Source organism: Urocitellus parryii, chromosome 3 (genome assembly GCF_045843805.1).
Source record: "Urocitellus parryii isolate mUroPar1 chromosome 3, mUroPar1.hap1, whole genome shotgun sequence".
NCBI lineage: Eukaryota > Metazoa > Chordata > Mammalia > Rodentia > Sciuridae > Urocitellus > Urocitellus parryii.
In genome coordinates this window covers 137,061,441-137,088,444 of record NC_135533.1, presented here as the reverse complement: position 1 = coordinate 137,088,444, position 27,004 = coordinate 137,061,441, and the positions used below count along the sequence as shown (strand labels likewise).

General features: G+C 39.3%; 2 protein-coding genes across 3 annotated transcripts in view; one reads left to right on the top strand and one right to left on the bottom strand.

The window, feature by feature from the left end:
* The window catches only part of Pptc7 (protein phosphatase targeting COQ7), a 43,123-nt gene extending 19,974 nt beyond the window's left edge, over positions 1–23,149 (top strand). For both annotated transcript variants that reach the window (XM_026386102.2, XM_026386103.2), the window contains 5 exons: positions 5,405–5,584; positions 12,401–12,599; positions 16,292–16,415; positions 17,941–18,070; positions 19,342–23,149. In XM_026386102.2, coding sequence (XP_026241887.2) covers positions 5,405–5,584; positions 12,401–12,599; positions 16,292–16,415; positions 17,941–18,070; positions 19,342–19,400 — 692 coding nt within the window. In that variant the 3' untranslated portion in view covers positions 19,401–23,149. The remainder of the gene's footprint in view (positions 1–5,404; positions 5,585–12,400; positions 12,600–16,291; positions 16,416–17,940; positions 18,071–19,341) is intronic.
* A 1,927-nt stretch (positions 23,150–25,076) lies between these two features.
* The window catches only part of Rad9b (RAD9 checkpoint clamp component B), a 30,532-nt gene continuing 28,604 nt past the window's right edge, over positions 25,077–27,004 (bottom strand). Inside the window, exon 11 of the mRNA XM_026386154.2 lies at positions 25,077–25,229. Within this exon, the coding sequence (XP_026241939.2) occupies positions 25,092–25,229 (138 nt within the window). The 3' untranslated portion in view covers positions 25,077–25,091. The remainder of the gene's footprint in view (positions 25,230–27,004) is intronic.

Genomic DNA, 27,004 nt, shown 5'->3' with positions numbered 1-27,004 from the left:
GTCTTCTAAAGGTGTTTCCAAATCTAACCAATACTCATCCAGCTTCCCCAAATCCAGAAACCTATTGGTATAGGACATATTGAACAGATATCTTTTTAAATTTATTATTTTCTTTGTATTTCTAGTCATTTGTTTATTCTTTTATAAAAATATCATTATTTGTTTATTTTTATGGTGGTGCTGAGGTTCGAACCCAATGCCTCACATGAGCAAGGCAAGCTCTGCCACTAAGCCACAACCCCAGCCCAGTCATTTTCTATTTTGCTTTTTTGATTACCTTCAACCCAAAAAATCTTACAGTTGATATCTGACTTTTGAACCTCTCTCTTCTCCCAGCCCATCCTTTAGACTTGCTACCAGGATGATTATTCTGAAATATCAATTGGTTTATATCATTCTACCCAGAAACCTTGATGACTTTCTATTGTCCACAATAGGAATGTACCACAAATTACATAAGTCATCTTAAGTTTCCTAGAAGTTACATTTTAAAAGTAACATGAAACTGATGCAGTAAATTTTATTATATTTGTTTTATACTCAACATAGTAAGATATTGTCCAATTTTTTGTTGGTGGTACTAAGTTTTTGGAATCCAGAGTGCATTTTATACCTAACAGCAAGCATATCTCAGTCCACACCAGACATGCTTCACATTCAAATAGCTAGCAGCTCCCTGTTCAACAGTACAGGTCTATAGCATAAACTCTGAGGTTTTTGGACTGACATTCTAGGCTCTCTCCAACATCAGCCACTGCCCTGCATTTTTCAGTGCCTACTGGCTTACTCATACCCCAGCCACACCTAGTTGCCTGCCATTCTTTGCTTCTCATTACCCTCCCTGCCTGTGGAAATCTGACCAACCCTCCAGGGCCCTGCTGAATGCCACTTCTCATGGTGTCCTGATGGCCCTCACCACTTTGTGTGTGTGTGTGTGTGTGTGTGTGTGTGTGTGTGTGTGTGGTGCTGGAGATTAGAACCCAGGGCCTTGTGCATACAAGGCAGGCAGTCTACCAACTGAATTATACCCCCAGTTTTCACCACTTATTCTTGACACTCCATGGCAGCATTTGTGGGAGCCATTAGTTTGGTTCCTGTGCAAGTAGTCAAGCACCCCACTAGGAGGGGAGCAGCTCAGGCAAGCTAGGTCTGTTTGCTCTTAGTGATATTCTTTTGCTGTTGGACAGGTGCTGTGCTGACATCTTTGGGATCTTAAGCAGTCTATCAACAGTTATTTATATTGCCTTTGAAGTATATTGTGAATGAAATTTCCTTTACATCTGATCATTTCTACTGTTTAAAAATGTTCTTGCTCTTTGTGGACTAAAACTTTTGCTTATGCAACAGAGGACATGTTAATTTCTGGATAGAACTAACTGCCAAATACGGATAAAACTAGATTTCAAATGTACGTGTGCTGTAGGTTATTCTGGCTTTCACCAGATTCTGATCCTGAATAGGACTCTTTTCATTATATTACTTGTTCTTTTTACGTAAATTGCAGATGTATACTAAGGCTTTTCCCCCATATATATATATATATTTTTTTTAAGTTGTAGTTGGACACAATCCCTTTATTTTATTTATTCATTTTTATGTGGTGCTGACGATTGAACCCAGGGCTTTGCACATGCTAGACGAGTGCTCTACCACTGAACCACAACCTCAGCCCCTCTCCTTTATCTTTTTTGGAAAGTTTATATACTTTTTTGAGTTTCTGTTCTCCTAAAGAGAGTTAACCAGTGACTTTTTGCCTGGGATCCTTTGCCTGTGTAAAAAGCAAACAGGTGCCTGAAAGGTTGTGCTCTATTCTGGGAGAAATCTGATTAGGGCTGTGTCAGGTCAGACTCAACCTGCTGACAGATTATTTAGCAAGTGCCAAGACTGACTCTAAATGCTATCTCAGATTTTAATGGTTTTCTTTTGAAGGGCATTTGTAGATGAAATCAAATTGTATTTAAAGTTAATTGTGACTATTGGACTAGAGACTGCGTAAGAAGAAATTATTCCCTTGAGCAGGCAGTAGTCAGAAAAGAATGATTCATCAGATGATGTTACAAGGACTATAATTGTATTCCTTATTTTAACATAAATTATTGTATTTTAAGTTGTGGTGAAATCTTAACCCCAGTAAAGCAAAAATTCCTCAAAAGAACTTTCTAGTATACTACCTTAAGATCTTTTACTAGTTGGCCCAAATCTCCATACAAGTATTTGTAAAACAAAGTAAAATATGATATATTTTCCTGGTGATGTAGATTTCTAGACATCCCTGATGCTGTTCTTTCCCTTACTTCTTCTAGTCCCTAGTCCACTGTGTGTTTCTTGGATCCCAAATGTCTGCAAGCCTTTCTCTGACCAGGAGTCAGGTGGAAACTGATTGCTTACGGTCCCTCTTAAGGCCCTCCTCCTTCTGTTCTTACTCCACACAGCACTCAGAAGGATTTTTCTTTTTTAAACTTTATTATCATTGTTATTATTTAAATTTCATATTGTGGAAAATTTTAAATATATATCAAAGTAGAAAGATGAGTGTATCTCTCATCCAGCTCCAACAATGATCCATTCATGGCCAGGCTTGTCTCATCTACTCCTCCATCACCCACAGCCCTGTGGAGTTATTTGAAACAAATCCTAGGCTTCATGTCATTTAATCAGCTAGTTTGGAATTGCCCCAAAGTGAAATTTCGCTTACTGGTTGGCCACATAAGGTGGGGAAGGTTGGTAATAAGTTCTTTGCCACCCCATTTTTCATCTTCCAGTTCTGGTTCCTCTTTTTCAGGATGTGTTCCATTTTTTGTTTGATAATTGCTATCACCAGAAAAATTAGCTTTGTGTTTCATGTTAAGCAACTTTTTTTCTTTTTTAAAGAGAGAGAGAGAATTTATTTTTCAGTTTTCGGTGGACACAACATCTCCACTTTTTATCTCTATGTGGTGCTGAGGATCAAACCCAGCGCCCCGCCCATGCCAGGCGAGCACGCCACCGCTTAAACCACATCCCCAGCCCTCATATTAAGCAATTTTTGTACCAAATGCACTCTTTAAAAATGTATGTGAAGCCAGGCACCATGGCGGATCCTGTAATCCCAATGTCTCGGGAGGCTGAGGCAGGAGAATCTCGAGTTCAAAGCCAGCCTCAGCAACAATGAGGCGCTAAGCAACTCAGTAAGACCCTGTCTCTAAATAAAATACAAAAAGGCTGGGCATGTGGCTCAATGGTCAAGTACCCCTGAGTTCAATCCCAAGTACTCCCACTCCCATAAAAAAAAAAAAGACGTATATGAAAGTTGCATGTACAAAAAATGTTTTTATGGTTAAGGAGTTTTGTGCTCACGAAGTCTTAAAAATGTTTTAAATTCCTGTGGAGAGGGGCCAGGGTTGTGGCTCAGTGATAGAGCGCTTGCTGAGCATGTATGAGGCACTGGATTCGACCCTGGCATCATATTAAAAAATAATAATAATAAACAAAGGTATTGTGTCCATCTACAGCTAAAAAAATATTTTAAAAATAAATAATAAATAAATAAATCCCTGTGAAGGGTGTAACATAGTAATAGAGCACAAGAAAATTCTAATTCTTTTTTCAGTTTTAAAAAAGAAAATCATAGGTGCTCCTGGTAAAAATAAAATTCAAACAATACCAGATGCTATGAAATAAAGACAGATATTTTCCTTTTGTTCATTGATTGCGTTCACTTCCTTATTTCCAAAACAACTGTTATTAATATTTCTTACAGATCCTTCCAGAAAAAAAAACAACACTTAAAGCCTTAATAATATGTATGTTTGACGTATTCTCTCAGTTCCCTTGAATTTAGTAGGCAAGAATTGATTTTAATGTCGAGAAGAATAACTAGCTTAGTGTTTTGCAAGGGGTTGAAGAGGAGATTATATGATACCAACTTTGATGTTTTATTCATGTCCTTGAACACTAGTTTTCTCTTGATTAAGGACTCTTAAGCAGACTCAGAATTCATCAACAGCTCTGTGGACCTGTGGAATTCTCTGCACTAGTGCTGTCCAGAAGAAACATAATAGCCACATATGTAACTTTAAATGGCTTTGTATTTACATTAAATAAAAATAGATGGAGTTTTAATAATATATTCTTTTTAAAAATTTTTATTTATTTATCGGTATATGGTGCTGAGAATTGAATCCAGTGCCTCACACATGCTAGGCAAGAGCTCTACCACTGAGCCACAATCCCAGCACTAATAATATATCTTTAGTGCTTTATATCCAAAATATTATTTTGTATAAAATTAATGAGAAATTTCACTCTTGTTTTTTTTTTTTTTTTATTATTAGTTGCTCAAGACAATACAATGATCTTGACCATCCATACATTTGATTCCAATAGGGTATGAATTCTCATTTTTCCACATGTACAGATTGCAGGATCACATTGGTTATACATCCATGTGTATACATACAGCAATCCTAGTGTCAGTTGTATTCTGCTGCCTTCCCTATCCTCCCCTCCCCTCCCCCCCTCATCACCTCTCTCTACCTATTCTGTGACACTTATCTCTCGCTCTTTTTTTTTCTCCCCTTCCCCCTCACTCTTATTTTTTCATCCTAAGTTTTCAAAAGCACATTTTAGTGTGGACCAGATACATTTCAAGTGTTCCACAGGCACTTGAAATGGTAATGGCTGTTGTGTGGGACAGCAGAGTTGTGTCTCTGAAGGAGGAAGAAAGGGTGTAGAATTCGGTTTTCCTTCCTTCCTTTCCTTCCTTCCTTCCTTCCTTCCTTCCTTCCTTCCTTCCTTCCTTCCTTCCTTCCTTCCTTCCAGCGTTAGTGGTGTCTCTGAAAAAGGAAGAAAGGGTGTAAAATTTGGTTTTGTTTTCTTCTTTCTTTCTTTTTTTAAATTTCACAGTTATTGACCACTGTCTGGCATTAAAAGTCTCCTGCTTTTTGGGTGTGTATGTTTTTTTAAATTGTTGTTTGTGGTTTTTTGTCTTTGGTGCTAGAGATTAATTGAATGCTGTACCACTGAGCTATACCCAAGCCCTGCTTTTGGTATTCTTAGTGATTGCTAGTTCTGATTCAATTGTATTATCACTAGCGTCAGCACTTTTAAAATATCAGTTTTTGTTCTTATAAAATCAACAGTACTTACAACTCAAGATAATCCTGCTGAAATTGAATTCCTGCCAGGTAGGCATTGCCACCCTGTGGTAACTCAAAAGTTTATTCATCAATATATGAAAGACCAAATTTTAAACAGAGAATGTGATTTAGGAATATTAGTATATAAAAACGTTAAATTTGAGCACTTTATTCTGAATTTGGAGTAAGCATGTACTAGTGCATAGTAAAATTAATTGTTAGGAGAAAATGGAGTGATAGTTCCTGAGAAATTGGTGATGATATTCTTTAAATGTAATTTATTTTAGGGGTCGCAGATGGTGTAGGAGGATGGAGAGACTATGGAGTTGACCCATCTCAGTTCTCAGGGACTTTAATGCGAACATGTGAACGTTTGGTAAAAGAAGGAAGGTTTGTACCAAGTAATCCCATTGGAATTCTCACCACAAGCTACTGTGAGCTGCTGCAAAATAAAGTTCCTTTGCTTGGTAAGTAGATACCCTTTGTGTTACCTCTTTAAAGAGTCATTATATGGTTAAAAGTAAAATCGAGAGTGATTTACCAGTCTAACTTCGTTCTAAGGCAGAGTTTGATAAAGAATCTTTGGATTAACCAAAATTCAGAATACTGCTTGAAGGGAGTGTAAAAAGGTTTAGCAACATTGGAAAACAATTTGGTATTGTCAAATAAAATTAATCATGAATGTACAGTATGCCCCAGCAATTCTTTTAGGTATTTATGATAGATGTGAGAAACTCCCGTGCAACTGTATTCCAAGAGCTAGATACAGGAATGTTCTAGTAGCATTGTTGTTAATAGCAGAAAATTGGAAACAGCCTAAAAATGCATCAGTAGTAGAAAGATGCATTGTGAAAAGGAAAAACTTAAAGCTGCTTGCAGTACTCAGAAACACATTGTGAAGGTTAAAGAGGACTTTGCAAATTACCATGTATTTCATGTACAGAAACACAAAAAGAACTGTATTGTTCATGGATTCTAAAATAAGGTAAAAGAAGAAAGAAAAGCAAGAGATTATAAAATTTAAAATATAATTCTGTCCTAGGGAGGAAGAAAGGGTCTAGGATCTGGCCTGCAGAGTTCAGGTGATTGCCTGTGGGGAGTGGAAGTTGTAGAACCTCCAGGCTACTAACACTTGATTAGTCCATGAAATAGTTTGGCACAAATTAGATCCCTGTTAATCTTATGTTAGGAAACTTAAAAACAGACACCTCTCGTTTGTTTTTCTAGTATGCTAATGTAGCATCTTTTGGCCAGCTTTCTGCATTTGTTTGTTAAATGTTTCCTGGGAACTTAGCCTTTGGAGCATACTCTCAGAAAGGGTGTTATTAAGTTTCTGTTAATTGCCAGCACTTTGTGGTTATTAGAAGACCTCCCACCCAGTCACCATCCACACTTAAAATCAAGCTCTGTTCAGTGTTTCTGAAGATGGCCATGTTGTAGAACTTGCCTTCAGTTTAAATCCTTTTTAGGGAGGGTTCCTTTTAATCACTCTGCCATCTTCAGTGTTCTCCATGCTGTGCTTAAATAGCTTGTTTTCCTTCTAACTGAAGAGAAATCATGTCTTGCAGTTTCAATATATACTGCTTTTCTTAATATCTCTTGTTTTGAACATGCAATCTGGAAAATGCTTGGCACAGCAAAACATTGTAGATTTATTTCCAGTATTTCTTTGTCAATTTGCTATATGACTTTGGGCAAAGCATTTCAAAGTTTAAATGGAGAGAGAGAGCACGCCCAGACAGAAATTCCAGGGGGCTGCTGACTCCTATGTTCCTATGAGTGCCTCTGCTGGCACCTTCCCACCCCACCCCCATCCTTCACTTTGATTTGTGACAGCCAACTATAAAACAGCTATCTTGTTTTGTTTTTTTTTTTTTTGTTAAAATTTTTTTTAATATAGTTGTAGATGGATAGAATGCCTTTGTTTCTTTTTATTTGGTGCTAAGGATCAAACCCAGTGCCTCACACATGCTAGGCAAGTGTTCTGCCACTGAGCTATCTTGTTTGCCCCAGCCCCTATCTTTCTTTTTCTTTTTCTTTTTCTTTTTTTTTTTTTTACTTTAAAAGCTTTGGGGCGGACTGGGGTTGTGGCTCAAGAATGGGGTTGTGTCTCTGATTTAATATCAAGCTCCTTGATCCATTTTGAGTTAACTTTTGTGCACGGCGAGAGATAGGGATGAGAAGAATATTTATAGTAAACAGGGATGAGAGGTGGGAGGGAAAGGGAGTGAGAAGGGAAATTGCATGGAAATGGAAGGCGATCCTCAGGGTTATACAAAATGTCATATAAGAGGTAAGGAGGGGTAAGTCAAGAGAATACAAATGGAAGACATGATTTACAGTAGAAGGGGTAGAGAGAGAAAAGGGGAGGGGAGGGGAGGGGAGGGGAGGGGGGATAGTAGAGAATAGGACAGACAGCAGAATACATCAGACACTAGAAAGGCAATATGTCAATCAATGGAAGGGTAACTGATGTGATACAGCAATTTGTATACGGGGTAAAAGCGGGAGTTCATAATCCACTTGAATCAAACCGTGTAATATGATGTATTAAGAACTATGTAATGTTATGAACGACCAATAAAAAAAAAAAAAAAAAAGAAAAGAATGGGGTTGTGTTTCAGTGGTAGAGCACTTGCCTAGCATGTATGAGGCACTGGGTTCAAGCCTCAGCACCGCATATAAATAAATAAATAAATAAAAATAAAGGTCCATTAACAACTAAAAAAAAAAAAAAAAACCATGAAGCCCTGGGCACCTGCTCTTTTAAAAAAAAGAAGAAGAAGAAGAAGCTTGAAGCTTTGGGGCACTGTGGCGTACATCTGTAATCCCAGCGGTTCCAGAGGCTGAGGTAGGAGAATCACGAGTTCAAAGCCAGCTTTAGCAACAGCAAGGTACTAAGCAACTTAATGAGACCCTGTCTCTAAATAAAATACAAAGAAGGGCTGGGGATGTGGCTCAGTGGTCAAGTACCCCTGAGGTCAATCCCTGATACCCACCCGCTCCCCCCAAAAAAAGCTTTGAGATTTTGCAGGTCTTTTTTCCTACCTCTGCTTCCCTTCCTGTTTACCTTCATATAACATGGAGATAATAGTAAAATAAATTTTAAGGGCATTTTTTAAGTAGTTTACCTACATTGAATATTGTGATTATTTTTTTCTCCTAAAAGATGCATTGAAATAGCCCTTTGTTGTCATTTTTGTCGTCGCCCCCCCCCCCCAATCTCTGGGCTATTTGTAACTAAACTCAAGCAAATTTTGGCAAAGACCAGCTGCTGAGCTTTGCTAAAACTCAGATGTACTTCTAAATAGTGACAATTACAAGATTAAGTAATTTATTTATCTGAATTTCTAGCTGCTTTGGGGCTGGGTTGGCATCACAGGCTATTGATTGTACTTCCTCAGAAAACTTAAGTACATATGCAGAGATCTCAAGAAGCCAATGTATCTGAAGAATTTGAGGGTCAGTCCTAATAAGGTTATCTCTTTCTCTGCTGCACAAAGGCTTAGTAGTAGATTACAAAATAAGGGCTGAGTGATAAAACATATTTCTATTTTAGCCTGAGGGATTTGCCTGAGTGCCTGTCTATGGGTCAATTGTCTGAACATCCAGCACTCATTCTCAGCTCCTTCTTTTTTTGCATTTTTTTCCTTGCTTGTTTCTCTCCAAACACATAAGAAGATAAGCTCTTCTCCCAATATTAGGCTGTTGAGGCCTGAGCACACACCACCAATTTGAGGAGGCAAAGGAGAAGTATACACTGCAAACCTGCAAGACTGAGTTTGGGTTTGTTGCTGTTGCTTCAAATACTATAAAGCTCCATTCATTGCTCAGGAGGACTGATTTTAACCTCTAGGACTACTGCCATGGGGGTAGCAAAAAGCCTGTTTTTGTCAGTAATAGTGAGTCAACATCAGTCCTTCCTGCAGTAAAATTTCCAAGACTATGCTACTTATCCGTCATTTTTCATTCTTAAGATCTAATTCCATCAACCTTCGGAAGATCTTTTTTGTGGCATTCTATTACTGATAAATAGTTTTTGTTAATCAACCTTAGGAAGGAAAACAAATCGGTGATCTTGCTCTACTATAAGCTGTGGAGTAGGTTTTGACAATACTTTTAATTAGTTACAACACCTATTTTTTTTTCTTTGACATTTAAGGGATAGGGACTTGTGGTCTAACAGTAATGTCAGTTTAGTTCCAACACATGTACTATAAATAACAAGGAAATAGAATTTCTGAACATTAGGATGAGAAGCATGCTTATATTTAAGTTGTTTACATTGTTATATATTTTCATTTAAGACATTATTAACAAAAATTAGATACCCATAATACCACTAAGAAAATTTAAGATTATGATGATTATGCTCAAATCTTTTTCTTCACATTTATGCAAAGAATAATGGTAAATGCAATTGAGTTTACTTTATGCTTACAAAGCCCCATGAGGTAGGTACAAAGGAACTTTGTTCCCCATTCGGTTAGGAAGAAACAAGCCTACAGAGAACAGGTGGCTTGCCCATGGGCATGAAGCTAGAAGATGATGGCACACTGGGATTTCACACAGCTGGTTCCACAGCCTGTTTGCTTTGTTTTGCTCTTTAACTGTGATTTTAGTAGTTTAGACTTTGCCTACTGCTGCATTTCGTTTTTAATTTACTTACAGTAAGTTTCACTCTTTGATGGAGTTCTTTAAATTTCCCTTTTTTTAAAGGAAACTTTAATACTAGTTTATAATCTACTTATTTTACCTAACTTACCTAATCTTTCCTTTCCACATTTATATTTTAAAAATATTTTTAGTTGTAGATGGACACAATATCTTTATTTTTATGTGGTGCTGAGGATCGAATCCAGTGTCTCATGTGTGCTAGGGAAGCACTCTACCATTGAGCTACAACCCAGCCCTTCCTTTCCATGTATATTTCTTTAACAATTTTAATGGTTATCAAATAGGTTTCTGTTTTAAGTGTTGACATGACTTAACTAATTTTAATCCTTGGAGATAACTCTATAAGGTAGTTACTGTCATTCATATTTTTGTAAATGAGGATATTAAAGCATGGAAAGGTTAAGTAATTTGCTCCAGGTCACATAACTAGTAAGTGGCAGAGCTAGGAATCAGATGCAGGCCGGCTGAATCTAGAATCTATGTTCCTCTAAGTATTACATGATGGCATATAGCCTTGCATTATGTGAGTGTACTGTAACTTAAGCAGTCTCTTAATTTTAGATATTTAGGTTATTCCAGTTATTTCTTAGTCGTTGTCCCCCGCCTGCCTCCTCCCCCCATACACACACACAAGACAGGGTCTTGCTAAATTTTCTTGCTAAATTTTCAAGAATGGCCTCAGTTTTTTAGACTGATTCAACAGGATGGTGGTTAGGATGTTTCTAACCCAAGCCAGGACTTGTAAACATGAATTTTCTAAGGTGAAATAAAAACAAACAAAACTCTCAAAAAAAAAAAAAAAAAAAAGAATGGCCTCAAACTTGAAATATTCCTGCCTCGGCCTCCTAAGTAACTGGGATTACATGTGCCATGTGCTCCTCTAATTCTTTCTTATCCTAAACATTGTTTTTTGTACTTAAGTTTTACTTGCATCTCCTACTATTTTCTTTTTTTTTTTTTTTAAAGAGAGAGTGAGAGAGGAGAGAGAGAGAGAGAGAATTTTTTAATATTTATTTATTTTTTTAGTTCTCGGCGGACACAACATCTTTGTTGGTATGTGGTGCTGAGGATCGAACCCGGGCCGCACGCATGCCAGGCGAGCGCGCTACCGCTTGAGCCACATCCCCAGCCCTCCTACTATTTTCTTGGGATAAATTCTCACAGATGAAATTGCTCAATCAAAGAACATATACTTTTTGTGTGTGTGTGATAGTGCTAGGGATCAAACCCAGGGCCTTGTGCATGCAAGGCAAGCACTCTACCAGTTGAGCTACATACATCCCCATCCCAGAACATGTACATTTTTTTAAAAATATTTTTTTAGTTGTAGATGGACACAATATCTTTATTTATATGTGGTGCTGAGGATTGAATCAATGACACACACGTGCAAGGCAGGTGCTCTACCACTGAGCTACAGTCCCAGCCCAAACGTACATTTTTCAGGGCTATATTGCCCGCAGAAAGGTGGTTTAATTTTATTCTTTACCATCACAGAATAAGAGTGATCATGTTCCCTGTACTTGGGCCAGTACTATGCAATACCTTCTTTTAACTCTTATTAAGCTAATGTACTGATGAGCTGATCATTTTTTCAAATGTTACAGACCATTTACATTTATTTCTTGGTGAACTGTATGTTTTTCTGGTAGAGATAGGTCTAGGTTTAACTTGTAGTAATTGAAAGTGGTCCTTTCTAGTTGTACCGCCAGCCTTTTGGTCTGAGGAGGGATAAGCCTCTGTGTGCAACAGAGGTAAACAGAGCTCTGTGGGAACTGCTTGGAATGTGGCCTCTTCCCATCAAACGCTAGTCTCTGTAAAGTGAACAGGTTGATTCTACAAGCTTACCTCTGAAAATTGGTCTTGTTAATTCATAGTGTGTTATTAGTTTTCAATAAAAGTTCTTCATGACTGCAACAGATGGAAATCTGGTTTAAAATTGTTATGTGCCCTGTCTTAAATGTTAGTGTATTTTGTGAAGAAGGCTTCCTGAGTGACTCATGAGAAGTGTTGGGAAAGTGTAACATTTTGATTCTGGCATTTGAATATTAAAACTTAATAACAACATCCATTTGAGCATTTGGCATAGATTATAGATAGCACTAGTGAAATGAAATAATGTGATTAAATACCAGTCATTTTTTTCTTTGCCGATCTCTGCGAAAGGAAGAATGAAGATCCTCAGTGACCCATCTACTGTGTATAATGGAATCTGTTCTTTTTTGTTATGGTGGTTGTGGTGGTGTGGAACCCAGGGCCTGATGCATGCTAAGCAAGTACTCTGCCACTGAGCTAAACTCCCATCCTATAATCCATTCTTTTCCCACCACGTTGACCCTGATCAGATTATTAGTTGACATTTGTGGGGGTGGAGAGCATAACTAAAACAAATCCTGGGCTAGCGGCATAGCTCAGGAGTAGAGCACTTGGCTTTCATGTATGAGGCCCTAGATTTAGTTCCCCACACTACAGAAAGAAAGAAAAAGAAAATCCTATTTAGGCAAGACATTCAAATTATGACATGTTATTCTTTGGAGTTCTGTGATTAAAATGTGTATGTAGAGACCCTAGGGAAAGAAAATAAATGCTATCCATTTTGTTTCCAGGTAGCAGCACTGCCTGCATCGTGGTGCTGGACAGAACTAGCCACCGCTTACACACAGCGAACCTGGGTGACTCAGGCTTTCTGGTTGTCAGGGGCGGTGAAGTTGTGCACCGATCAGATGAGCAGCAGCATTACTTCAACACTCCGTTCCAGCTCTCAATTGCTCCCCCAGAAGCCGAGGGAGTCGTGTTAAGTGACAGGTAATCTCCTCTCACCCGTTACATTTGAATAGGATATTTCTCACCCACAGGTTCCCTCCCACACCTTGTATACAGTAGGAAACAGGCATTTTCCTATGAAAAAGAAGCCTCAGAATGCTTTCATAATGAGGACCTTCTAGTTGGACTTTGAAAGGTATTTTGTTTGAACTAATTACAATAGTCAACTTGAATTCCGATAATCAATAATTTGACAAGACTATGAAGTATTTCAGGTATCAATTTTTAATACCAACATGCATTAGTACATGCAGTTTGTCTGTTAATTTGTGTTAGAAAAATGAGTCATTAGTCATTGTTCATGCATGCCACTGCCTGTACAAGGTTTTGCGTATATTGTTAGGGAAGCTTATAGACAGACATAATGTTGTATCTGTCAGAATAACTTCCTCATTCTGAAGCCTTCTTATATGCATCCAGTAGAACTGCAGGAAACAGTCAGAAGTGGTCTTGTTTTGCATGTTGTCTATGATAATGTCATTGAGGTGTTCTCTTTTCCTTTCTGACATCTTCTCTCTGTTCATGTTTAAATTGTTAATACCTTCCTATACAGTTAGAATTTTTTTTGAGTCAACTTTCACATCTTTTCGTAGGTTGAAGTAAGGTTAAGACAGTCTCAGGTTTCACTGTGTTAACAAACTTGTAGGATCTGGCACAAACACTGGCACTTCATAAATAGGTAATGAACCTTTTGTAAACATAGAACCATTCTACCAAGTGCCTTTTTGTTAGTTTTTTTTTTTCTATTCACTAGCTCTTATTTAACCAGATCTTAAGTCCAAATTAAGATAAAATGATTATTTCTGCCATCTTCAAATATGAAAAGAACACATTATATAATTAGGTATTTGATGTTGCCCATTTAAAATGTCTGTTGCAGACTTCTAGAGAATGGGAAGTACTTTTTACCTTCAGATTTCGGCAGTTACCATAATTAGAAGAATATTCTTCAATTGTCTGTAATACACAGTGATATTAGTTTTATTGGAGTGGGGAGACCTCAGAGCCTCCAGCGCCTCAGTAGATGCCAAGTTCAGCTAATAGTTTTTGGAGAATGGCACTTTAACTCTCCTTTATTTGCTGCTGCTTGTTCTGGCTTTTGAGTGCTGGAGCAGCCCTGCTGGATCACACATGCTAGCTATCCTTGGGACACCCTGGTTAGAGCCGCACTCTGCCGGCTTGCCAGCAAGGTGAAGGTGGCTTCCCCTGGAGCCCAGAGATAGATAGCCTGCTAGCATGTGATTGCAGCTCATGTTTCAGTGCAGTCAAAAGTTCCCAGCGGCACAGTATGTTCAATCAAAATGGGCAGAACTGCAGCTGGCGGAACACCAAGCTCATGGGTGGGAGTATTAGCAGAGGACAGACTGTCCAATGGGAGCAAGTCTCTCACAGGCAGAATAGCAAAGGCCACTCCTGGGGAAAGAAAAACCTCAGCATAAAATAGAGCATCAGTGCCAACCTGGTCATTAATCTACACTTCTAGAATCTGATTGGTTTTCAAAGACTGAGCAGATGAGTGTCTTGCATAGGAATCAACCTGGTTTCCAGTAGTTTTACAAGTGTGTGTGTTTCCTATCTACTGCCTGTATCTCTTTAGTTATTGGGCACTCTTTCCATAAAATAGTATTTTAGTCTTAACTTAGAGGTTTTCCTTTAGTGACTGTTTTTACAGAATATTTATTATATAAATGTGTAAGTTTTCCCTACAAAAGCACATTGCAGAACTTTAGATGTGCCACTTCTTTCCTCAGTCAAGCAAAGAATGGACCAAAAATGTTTTGAGTGCACTCTGTGTAAATCCCTAGGTGTGCACTGATTTTTATGTCTTTACATATTCTGTAACATCATTTATGTAAGTATAGGGGTTTTTCTGTTCAAGCTCAGGTGCCTTGGTTCTGGCACTCCCTTCTGGGTCAGGGCCTTTGAGTTTTTTTCCTGGTATCTATTCCCTAATTACAGGTTAAGGCAGATTATTAAACATCTCATCTTTCCCTCTCCTTGGAAGCCCTGAAGTGGAAAGGTGGAGAAGAGGGTGAGAATCAGCCTCAAAGGCCCACCTGGAGTTCTCTCCTTTTTTTTTTTTTTTTGTACCAGAGATTGAACTTGGGCACTCATCCACTGAGCCACATCCCCACATCACTGAGGTGCTTGGTACCTCGATATTGCTGAGGCTGGCTTTGAACCTGTCTCAGCCTCCTGAGTTGCTGGGAGCTGGGATTACAGGTGTGCACCACCGTGACCAGCTTCTCTCCCATTCTTTTTTTTTTTTTTTTTTTTTTTAGCTTTTATTGAAAATGCTTCTGTGAATGAGATGAAAAGGGCTGATTTACATTTCCCATTGGCTTCTTTTTTCTTATTTGGTGGTGCTGGGGATTGAACCCAGGGCCTTATACATGTGAGGCAAGCACTCTACCAACTAAGCTATATTCCCAGCCCCCTTCTCTCCCATTCTTATGTCTGTTTTCATCACACATTGTGATGAGAAAGATCTCCTGTGTGTGTGTGTGTGTGAGATTCCTTACTTTGTTTGGTACTAGGGATTGACTGGGGCACTTTACCACTGAGCTACCTACCCAGCCCTTTTATTTTTTGAGACAGGACATCTCTTAAGTTGTTTAAGGCCTCAGCCTTCTGAGTCACTGGGATGACAAGCGTGCACCACTGTGTCTGGCTTCCCATCTGTTTTTTAAAAGCTGTGCACAAAAAATTTAGTGAACAACTTCCTTCTATCTGTCCCCAGCCACACATTCTCTAGAAGCACCCACTGTTTCTTTGACTGTCTTCACATTGTTTCTCTGTATTTCAGAGTCTCTACATCTGTGGGTCTCCTCCCTTTTTTTTTCTTTTTGTTACAGAATCAGTTGCATGTGCTACACACTGTCTGTGCCATGCTTTCTTCCTTTAACAACATCTTGAAGAGTTTTTTTCCTCAATTTGACATACTTTGTTTCTCTAATCATTCGGTCATTTAACAGATGTTTCTTGAAGATGTACATGCCAGTCGTACTCATAAATACCAGAGCACTTTGTGACCACTGGGAGACATACAGTCCTTACTGTGCCAGAACCACTGCAGGTGTCTGGAATTCTTAGAGATAGGCACGCTCTTCTCCGTGGGTGCCCAGCATCCCACCCTGACTAATGCAGCATCCTGAGAGTGTGTACAGGGGAACTGACAAGTGCAAGTGAGTAAGAGAGGATGGAATTTGGTACTGAAGAAGTAGGAAGTGAAGAGTCACTTCCCCAAAGTCATAGAGTGTGTTAGGTCTGACTCAGAAGAGAAGGCGTCCTCCTCTTAATCCACGTGCAACTAATCAGCAGACTCAGTTTTTCTGTTGGTTTCAGTTAACCCATTAAGTCCCCAGTTTTTGGTTCTACAAACATAATTATTTCAAAGTTACCATAAATGGTATATTTGTTGCTCAACTAAGTTTTTTTAGGTATACCACGTCTGGAACAATGGGACTAACTGGGTTAAACTTTGGAAACTTATATCAGAGTTTGTTTTCCCATTAATTTTTCTTATTAAAGTTAGGAATTTCAGAATGACTTTTTTTTTAATTGACTCCATTTTAAAAGCCTCATTGCATTATAAATGATGCCTGTAGGATCCTTTGAATTATATCATCTCTAAAAGGCTTCCTTAACTTTACCCTACCCTGTCTTTGCTACAGCCCGGATGCTGCTGATAGCACGTCTTTCGACGTCCAGTTAGGAGACATTATCCTGACGGCGACAGATGGACTCTTTGACAATATGCCTGATTATATGATCCTTCAAGAGCTAAAAAAGTTAAAGGTAATTAACTCAAAGGTTAGCCTCTGGAAAGTGGCCCTCTCTGGATAGCTGAGTTTTATTGAGTCATTTATGTTGTCTCAGTAGTTTTGGAAAGGACTATTTTGTGAACTTTAGGAAAATAATATTTCTAATATTCCAAGCAATTATAAAAATTATAAATGGAAATATTTACAAGAGAACTTAAGGGAATAAGAGGCTTCTTACCTAAGCATTTAGTGGAGTGGTTAAAGTAGGAAAAGTCCAGATGAGGACATTTCCTGTTTGATTTTAATGGTGTTGACTACTGGTTGTTTTTTTCTCTTTTTATTCTTATAATACACCCAGCAGGTGTTGAGACTGGGAAAGACAGGAAATAGCCATCCCAAACCAGCCAAGGAAAGCAGGCAGCTAGGAGCCTTGATGTGACCTGAGCTGTCAGCAGTGGTGACAATTCAGGCTTCTCCCATACAGAGGGCAGGAAGTGAAAACAGGCTGTCCGTATTCTCCTGGTTTTGTAAAAACTCTGGGAAAAATTAGTCTTTTCTAAGCTCTTACCTGTAACTATTGTGACTTTGAGTAGACTTCTTCAATTATTAAGCAATAGTTTCCTTACCTATAAAATGGGGAGTAATAAAGGTCCTGTCTACAGGGTTACTGGGACAATTAACCCAGACCAGGTGAAGGGAATCGTTAGTATCATACCATGTTTGTGTGTGCAGTAACTGTTAGGTGCTTACCTGTCATGGGCACTGTGCTCTGTGAACAGAAATCATGCTAAAGCTTAGGTTCTAGTGGGGGGGGGAGCAGATAATACGAAGAAGGGAATGTTGGTGGTAAATAGTAATGATGCACAACAGGATGAGGGAATGGAGGGGTCACTACTTCAGATAAATTGGTCAGGGAAATCCTCTTGGAGGAGGTGACATTAAAGCAGAGACCTATTATTTCTGTTAGACTGAAATGCTTTAGTCCTTTGAATGTTACAGATAAAATGGACCTTGTTTTCCCATCACAATTTTGCAGATGAGGAAGTTGGAAACAGCAAAGACAAGGGTATGGCTTAAGGTTAAACAGCTAGGCAAGAGTCTTTCGTCATGATATAAAACCCTGAAGATATTTTCAATAGTACAACTGGTGACTTATTTGGAGAGCAAACTATAGTTGGCCGGGATGCATTCCCAAGCAGGGAGACTTTTGAAGTCATCATGAAAATGCTATCAGGATCCACTTTTCAGTCCATCCCATTTTAACAAGAATACCTTAAAATTTTCAAATGGGGAAGCAAAAATGGAAACCTAAACTTGAGGGCCAGAGACCATCCCAGCAAAGGACTTTGTGAGAGATGTGCAGGAAGTACCAATGGGCTCAGCATGTTAATCAGAGCATCACATTCACTGTCTTCTCTGACCAGAATAAAACTTACATGGTAGAAAATTAGATAAATGTTACTGTCTTTAAAAAGTGATATCTGCAAGAAGCATACTTGCATGCAGAAGTCATGTGAGGTGTTATGGTTAAAAATAACTCTCTTATCCTTTCATATCAGAACTCAAATTATGAGAGTATACAACAGACAGCAAGGAGCATTGCTGAGCAAGCTCACGAGCTGGCCTATGATCCAAATTATATGTCACCTTTCGCACAGTTTGCATGTGACAACGGATTGAATGTGAGAGGTAAGCATTCTTTGGGAATGTCATAAGGACTAACTGTGGGAGCTTTCTGGCTGTGGGTGAGACTGTGTCAGTGTCCTCTCCTAGCTTTGAGCCTGTGCCTTTGAGCACAAGCAAATGTACGTCCTGTGTCCTCCCACTGGGTGCCCTTCAGAGCTGAACTTTATCGGCTACAGCAGCCAATGGAACCTGAAGCCCTTTATTGCCACCACTGCACTGCTTGGAACTGAGCCCTAGAGGCCTCTGAGCTCTGCCTGGAGAGCCTGTGCATTCCGAACAGTTTAACATTCTGCCCTTCACGTGTCTGACATTTCTCTTCTCCCTTCCTCTGGCTCTGTGGGACTCGTTGACAGTATTTGCCTGCCAAATTGCCAGAGCGGATTTTGAAAAGGGAAGCAATGTGAAACTGCCCTTGACTGAAGAGTCCTTCTATCTACTGCATGCTGTGACTTTGGGAGCAGGCCAGTTTTGGAGCTGGGATGACATGTTGGTGCTAGCATATCAGAGCTAGTGGAATTGGTCAGGCTCTTGCTGATGTAATATTATGACATGTAGAGCATTTCTTAGCCCTCCAGGAAATGTTAAAATAGGAGAAAACACACACAACACACACACACACACACACACACACACACACACACACACACACGCCATAGCAGTTTGGCAGATTAGAGTACAAGGCTATTCCTAGTTTAAAAACATTGGATATGTTTGTCCAAATTAGGGTTGTGGTAGAAGCATGTAACTTTCTTGTCAGGCTGAAGTTACTGTAACAGATTTTGTCTTTACTGTGATGATGTAAACAGAAGATGTGGTGGCCGTTTTCATAGAGCTCCTGTTGTAAAAGAGCAGGGGAGATTTTTTTTTTTAAGCTTCAATTAAATTATGTGAAATTTCTTGAGTGTTTTCTGTTTAACTGTTTCTCTTTATCAAATACTTTTTTCTGTGAGGGCTTATTAATAAGCCAAACAGGCCTGATGTGCAAGCATTTGACTAGGGATTGAACCCAGGGGCCCTCGACCACTGAGCCACATTCCCAGCCCTTTTTTGTATTTTATTTGGAGATAGGGTTTTACTAAATTGAGTTGCTTAGGGTCTCACTAAGTTGCTGAGGCTGGCTTTGAACTCATGATCCTCTGCCTCCGCCTCCAAAGCTCCTGGTTATAAGTGTGCGCCACCACACCCAGCACTAGTATTTACTTAAGACCACAGTTTTGAGTGATTTTTTTTTTCCTTTTAAAATGTGTACTGATCAGTTTTCATTCTTGTTTTAGGTGGAAAGCCAGATGACATCACCGTCCTTCTTTCCATTGTGGCTGAGTATACAGACTGACTCACCGAGCTGTCGACTCCTGCCTTCCCTTTTTTGTCCCAATTACCCTGCCATGTGTGCTGATCCTGCTGGCAGGACCACGTTTCTTTGCCACTGATCTCAATGGCCAGTGATGTAAGCCTTTTGCCTGTCTTTTTGAGACCCATTGAGATCTTTGTTGAGAACCACTACTGTCATTCACTAGCTCATGTCTGCTGGCAACAGTTGAAGAGAAGCAAGATTTGAAGATCAGCCTTCATTCTTGTGGAGGTTTTCAAAGGCTATTACTTTTCAAAAGCAGTTGAAGTATTGAGAATGGGTAATGTTGGTAAAGAGAATTCAAAATTACAGTGTGTTAAAGGGATTTTAAGTCTGACAAGTCATAAATCATGATACGTCTGCTAGAAAACATACATTATTCATCAAAAGAAATGTCACATGTTTTCCACTGGCACCATCTTGGTTATGGTGATCGGTTGTGGCTTTATGTTTTCATTATAAACTCCTATTTTCCAGGAGCTCATAAATATGCTCTGGGTTATAAGATCTTGATCCCAGAAGCTTTTTTGTTACACATTGGAAGAAAAAAGTAATTATTTTAGTTCTATGGATGCAAATATTTTGTGCTTTTAAAAGATGCTTAATTGTGTTCCCGTGATTAAAGTTTTGGCAGTTTATTAATTAGTCCAAATCATAGGCTGGTTGCCTGATATCCGGGGGAAGGGGGTATCCTTACCAAAATTTTTTAATGGAAATACTACTCAAGATTGCAAAAGTCCTTAAAGCCTAGAAACTTAGTGCTATGGCTGGAATTCCCCCTGCTGTCTGCAAGGTGCCCTGAGTGGGCTCTCTGGGCCCCAGGCTGACAGGTTGAGAATGGACAGCTGTAGCTGGGTTTTTGCTGGCTCACAGTCATGCTGCCCATGGAGCCCTCAGACCTTCCCCTAGGAGCCTTGCTTTTGCAGAGCATGCACTGAATCACTGCGTCCACCAGGCAAGAGCACGTGTGCAGTGGCAGCAGCACAGAGCCCACAAGGAAAACTCCTAGTGATGATCTGACTTTTGCAATTGCTCCAAACAGAAATGTAGGGGTTTCTGAATCAAGCTTAATGTTTACAGTTTCTGAATAGCCATTTTGCAGTGTATAGTTTCCTTATAAAAACTACCCTGAATTTGGTTTCCCATTACCTGCAGGCTCAAACTTATTTTTAAGGTTTATGTACAAGTTGACTGCTGTAAAGATATATATTTTTGAGTCAGTTTTTTCCTTCATTAACTTGGTGGTAGAAAAATATATATACTTAGAAATCCTTAAATTAAAGCCATGTTTTATATATACGTCAGGTAACATTGGTGTATAGATGAGAATGCAATTAAACCTGACGAGAATCTACTTGAGGAGAACACAGAAAGTTTTTTCTCGAGAGGAGATACTGACTCCCTGGTTTATTGCATTAAAACTTACGTTTGAGGTTACCTCAACTTGTTTTAAAAGATTTTGTTTTGTGAATTTGTACTGTATATTTGAGTAACTGTCAAGCTTTTGTTTTATTTAAAATTGTTTAACATGTACCATGTACATGTCATTACTATATTTCAATGCATCATGCTTGTAACAGGCATTTCATTTATAATAAGAATGAGTTATTCATTTGTAAGCCGTTCAATAATTTATCTACTATTCCTTAATTGGCATAATGTTAGATACCTATTTTGAATCACCTTTAATTAAGTGTCAGAATGCCTTAACTACCCTAACTTGACAAAACAGAATTCTTTGGTAGAGAAGATAGAGGGCGGGTGGGATGTGGAGGGAGACTGTTTAAATAAGGAGAAACTATCATGCTCTGCTAGAATATGGACGCATATGTGGCGAGCGGGGTATTTATTTTGCACAAACTCTTTGCAGTCTCTGGGTATTTTTAAAAGTAAAGAAAGTTGCATCCTGAAGGGGTTGGTTAAAAGGAATACATTCATACTAGGATTGATGACTTCAACTCTTTTGTTTGGGTTTGTAATTACTTTTGGTCAGAAGTATGTAGCCTTATAATCTGGATATATTTTGCATCAATTTCCAATGCCTCCATTTACTTCCTGGTAGGAGCAGTAACGGTCAGGTTATTGGCTTTTCTCTGCTCTCATTTAACCCATCAAACAATCTTTGTAAAGCTAGATTGGTGGCGTTTTATACAACTCGTTTAATCAACTTACTTTTTTTGAGAAATGATTGTTAGAAACTGTCAATGTGGTTGTTCCAGTGACACTGAAAATAATGGGGCAAGAATTGAGTTTCATGGTGGAATTGACTTTGGACCTGGCTTGTAGTTTAGTACATAAAATACCCTGTTTTCTTCTTTCCCCTGTCCTTTTTGTGTTATGCACTGCATTTTATGACTGCTAGGGGTCAGGGCGAGTGCTGCTTAGCAAGTAACTCTCCTCCTCTCACTGGTCAGAGGCTGTGTGGGACCCAGAATAGAATTCTCCAAGTCTTACACCCAAGCTTCCAGGGGTGTGGCTGAGCTATACCACTTGTTGGGTCTAATTCTGAACCTGATGTGTGTGTGTGTGAACTGTATTTTAAATCAAGCAGTGTAAACACACACACACACATACACACACACACACACACACACAATTTGCCTCATGTAGTGGACTTTATAACAAAAGAGAAAATTTGGATTTCTAATTTACAACTGGCAAATTATTTATCCCTCTCTGGATGCACCAAAGACCAGTAAAGTTTATAGCTTTTCCATCTATATTTATAAAGCAATACTGTATTATAAAAATCAATATTTTTATCACATGCTTGAAATTTTTATTTTGTTCTGTTTTAAAATGTGCACTCAACATATCAGAACCTTGTTTCTTCCTATGAACTTAAGCTGCCTGCGCACAAAAAACAAACTTTTTTTTTTTAACCAAATGGAGATGAAGTAGATAAGAGTCCATAGGCTCTTAAAAACTGGAAGAAGAAATGAGGGGGGAAAAAAACAAGTTGTCCCAAATTATACTCACATGGTTGATGGGTACTAACTCCTAAAGAAATCCATTCCAGGTATGCGTGTCTGGGGTTTGGGCTGTGTCTAGAGTAGAAAAAACACAATTTTGAGCTTTGCAGATGGGAGTGTCCTCTCCTGTCAGCTGCATTTGTTCTGGATAGAGAGTAACCCGAATATGAAAACCACCTTCAGTACCACCAACCTACTACATCATGTAACAAGGCAGGAATTGTGAGAATTTACTGAGTCAGTTTTGAGTGTTCTGGAGATGGTCAGTAAGATTGGCGAGAACTGTGAATGTTTGTACCTCTGGATAAGTTCATGGTTCCTTGTCACCTTAATACGAGCTATCTTTGATAGAAGCTACAAAATTCAGTTGGAAACTGAATCACATTTTTATATTTAACAAATTTTACAATACCAGAAAAAAACAAAATCTGCTTATAAAACAAAATAAAAAGCAGAAAACATTTGGATTCTATTTATTTGTTAAAATTAAATTAAATTGAACTTCTCAACTAAAAATGTCCACGTCAGAATTTAACTGTTAGCAGGTAGTTTGTGGCAAAGATGGCTAAATAATGAAGCAAATTTGAATATGTGTATACTAATAAGCTGCTTTTTTTCTGTTGAGACTATCATTCTTTGTCTTACCCAAGAGGCAATTACCTGAATTGGATGTCTGAAATATAACTTATGCAGGAATAGTTCTGTAAATACATTTAAATAAACTGTAAAGATATTTAATAAATATAGTATTTATACTAATCTGTGTACTTCTTTTGGTTTGAATGGTAACTAAACAAGGCACCAGCCCTTAACATTGTCCAAGCTCTCCATTTCCAGGCCTCTTAGTCAGCCTTCAGTGAATCTGCACTTTGTGGCTGTGCATTTCTGTCCTTCACAATACTTTAATTGCCGTAGCTCATTCTCATCCACTGCTTTACTACATCTGTTAGCTCCCTCTAAACTCATCAAAATGGACTCATAACTGAATGTGAATACAGAGGTTTTCTCTGCTGAGGCTTTGCACCTCCTAAATGGTACAGAGTGAAATTACCCCAAAAAAACCAAAACCCTGGTGTGTGTATTCTTGGCACACTATCAAAATTCTAAAACCCAAAGTGTGTACAGTGGAGCAGCATAACTCTTCTGCAGGCCATGCTGCATCAAGGCTGCTGCTGAGATTGGTGTCTATTTTTTTAAAAATACATATATTTATTTTTTAGTTGTAGTTAGACACAGTACCTTTATTTAATTATATGCGGTGCTGAGGATCGAACCCAGGCCCTCGCATGTGCTAGGTGAATTCTCTACCTCTGAGCCACAACCCCAGCCTGAGACTGATGCCTATTTCAATGAAGAAATCAGAAACTTCATCCTCAGCAAGGAGACCTACAGGGTTACTTTTGTGTGTAAAAGTTCTTTATAGAGATCTGCATTTGTTACGAATATGAATTCAGTGTTAATCATTGGTATAAGCATAAGAGACATAAATTCAGCCTACTTTGAAAATGTAGTTGAAAATATGTGGGCATTGCCACTTTCCACAAAAAGCTTGGTGAAAGCCCATTTTCATTCACTGAGAAACATCTTGGGATGAACTTGAGTTTTTATTAGGTTATTGTGAGTAGCTATGACTCATTACTAAGCTACAAGAGCCAAATTCATTCTGGTTTCATTTAGAACTCTGTTCACAGTTCTGAAGCATACTAATCCACTCAGCCACCTTTTCAAATTCCTCACAAAATCTGAAGAACAATTGCTTGCCAGTTAATACTTATTGTTTGATGGTTTCCAAAAGACTTAGCAATAAGATGTTACAGAAGGCTGGTTCCTGGGGTTATAGAACTGCAAACAAGTCTGGGGGAGGGAGAGGCTCTCACCATAAGGTATTACATAACAGTGTTTTTGTTCCAAATTTTCAGTCTTGTTTATGCAGGTAAGAAGCTAATTCTTAAAGGGGCAAAGAACAGACATTTGTATCCCACATTCCATTCCAAACCCAGGCGCTCTCGTGTGGAGGTTGCTACACTATTTTAGATAATACAGAAATGTTTGACATCAAGGGCTGGGGGTGTAGCCAGTTAATAGAATGCTTGCCTTGCATGCACCAGGCCCTGGGTTCAATCCCCTGCAGCAGCACCACCACCACAACAATAATAAAAAAAAGTTTGACATCATTTCCATTAAATTATTTTCCTGTATCACATTGCAAATAAAAAATCATCCCTGAAAATCTGTTCTAATTGAAGGCTATGAAATCATATCTTACAAAATACAAAAAGACTCCAAAGTGGCTGGGGATGTGGCTCAAGCGGTAGCGCGCTCGCCTGGCATGCGTGCGGCCCGGGTTCGATCCTCAGCACCATATACCAACAAAGATGTTGTGTCTGCCGAGAACTAAAAAATAAAAAAATAATTAAAAAATTCTAAAAGTTAAAAAAAAAAAAAAAGACTCCAAAGTGAGGGAATGATTATTTTTTTCTAAGGGCTACTTCAAAAATCAGAGTTTTTTTCCCAATGGACAAAAGTGATGTTATTTGAAAAACCTGCATAACTTTTTGCAGTTTCTGAGAGTCCCAAACTCCAAAATGTTCACAAATACAAAATACTGGACTACTAGTCACAAAACTGTTTCAAGACGTCTTAATGCACTTCCATATCTGTTGTACACTAGACATGAAGACTGGGGCTTAAGGCGAAGCTATCACTGAGCTTTAGATGTGGAAACAGTGCCATTAATCACATCCTCGTCACTGTCACTTGCTATTGCCAGACTGTCCAAAGGGCGATTGAAGTGTTCTTGCTGGTCAGAAGAAACAGCTCCAAAGAACATGCAAGAAAACTAGAGAGAGAAAAAAAAAATGCAGTTTATTCCAAAGTGAAAGTTTGCCCAATTAATGCTCAAGGTGACAGCCCTTGCAGAACGCTGCCAGTGTGGTCCTCCTGTCTTGTTGGTGATGGCTCATGGATGTCATTATTGGCCCAACTAGTTCTAAAACAGACCCTTCCCTAACTTCAGAGGCCCAAGATGACCTTCAGCTGGGGCAGAGTTCTGCTGCTGACTTCCCCTGAAGCCATCAGAACTCCAGGCTGAGCCAGACCCTATGCTGGCTGTGTGAACTGAGCCATCTCTTCTCATTTTCCTGCTCTTTAGCCCTGTCTAAAAAGCTTCTGACCCCACCACTTCACAAGCTTCAGATGTGATCAATGAAAATGGCCACATCCTTAAAGTTGGAGGCTGTTTTTTGCCTTCATCCACTCAGGTCATCCCTCACACTGCCTTCAGTGCAGTCCCTACCCTACCCCGGGGGGCCACTCAGCAGGCTCACCCTCTTCTACCCAACCTTGAACCAGGGCTCACTTTCAAACTTAGCACAACTGGCATTTGGGACCTGATGACTGTTGTGGGCTGTCCTGTATTGGGAGATGCTGGGCAGTACTGCTAGCCTTTCCCCACTAGATGCCAGTAGCACCCCCTTCCCAACTTGTATCATCCAAATGGCGGATCTGGGGGAGGAGGCCGCCCCTGGTTAAGAACCACCACCTTAAATGTGGGCTGTCCTCTTGAAATTACCATCTGTGTGCCAGGGAGTCTCCAAGATTGAACTTCAGTCATCCTACTGCCTGCTTGGTGTCACCAGTTGCCATACTCAAGCCTTGAACCAGGTCCTCAAAACCTAAGTCACCCGATCTCTCCCTTTTTCTTTACCCCTTCTAACCAACCCATGTCAAGAGTGTTACCTCCTAAGTTAGCTGTCTCACCTTGCCACTCCTTCCACCCCTCATTTAAGGAGTGACCAACTCAGAGGCTGTAACAGAGAACTTTCTTGCCTTACCACACCCCATTTTTCACATGGCTAAAGTTCTCTTGTAAAGATTCAACACCATCAACTGTTAAATCCCTTCAAAGACTTCAAATACCAAGGTACTTTATAAGGCTGTTTACACACAGTCCACAGGACTCTCCCAGCATAAGATGGCCCTCATGTAGCTTCCCCTTGAGCAATGCATTGCCTACCTCTGGCAATCTGCTCCCAGCTGCAGAACTCAGGCATCAGTTTCTTAAAACCAGAATGCCCCTCCAACTGCAGGGCCTTTGCACCTGCCCCCCCAAACTCACTTCCTTATCCCTTCCAGCTCAGCTTAAGCACAAGTTTCAAACTGAAGACCCCCCCGGCCTCCTGGAGTAGGCTGTTTAGCACCTTAAATCTCAAAGCACCCTGAACTTTTCATTGAACTTATCACAGCTTTTAAAAACTTCCCTATTTTTAGTCGCACGACTTTTATATCTGAATTTAGTCCCTATGCCTTATACCCTCTTTAGTCTCTAAAAGTTTGGGAACCTTATTTATTTTGCTGACCAGTTCCCTCATGTGCTCTCCAGGACACCCGCCTGCAGGAAACACTGGTGGAAGTCCATGGGAGCAGCATGAATGAATGAATAAGCCCCGTTCTTGGGTCATCTTCAATTTTGTATCAGAAGATGGGGATGCTCTGTAAGGTGGCAGTTCTAACAGCAGTGTGGGCTCGTCACTCCACATAGAAAACTCCAGCTTAATAAGGGTCAGTATGGACTGATGTCTGTGACAGAGGCCAGCCAGGAGCCAATTAATTAGG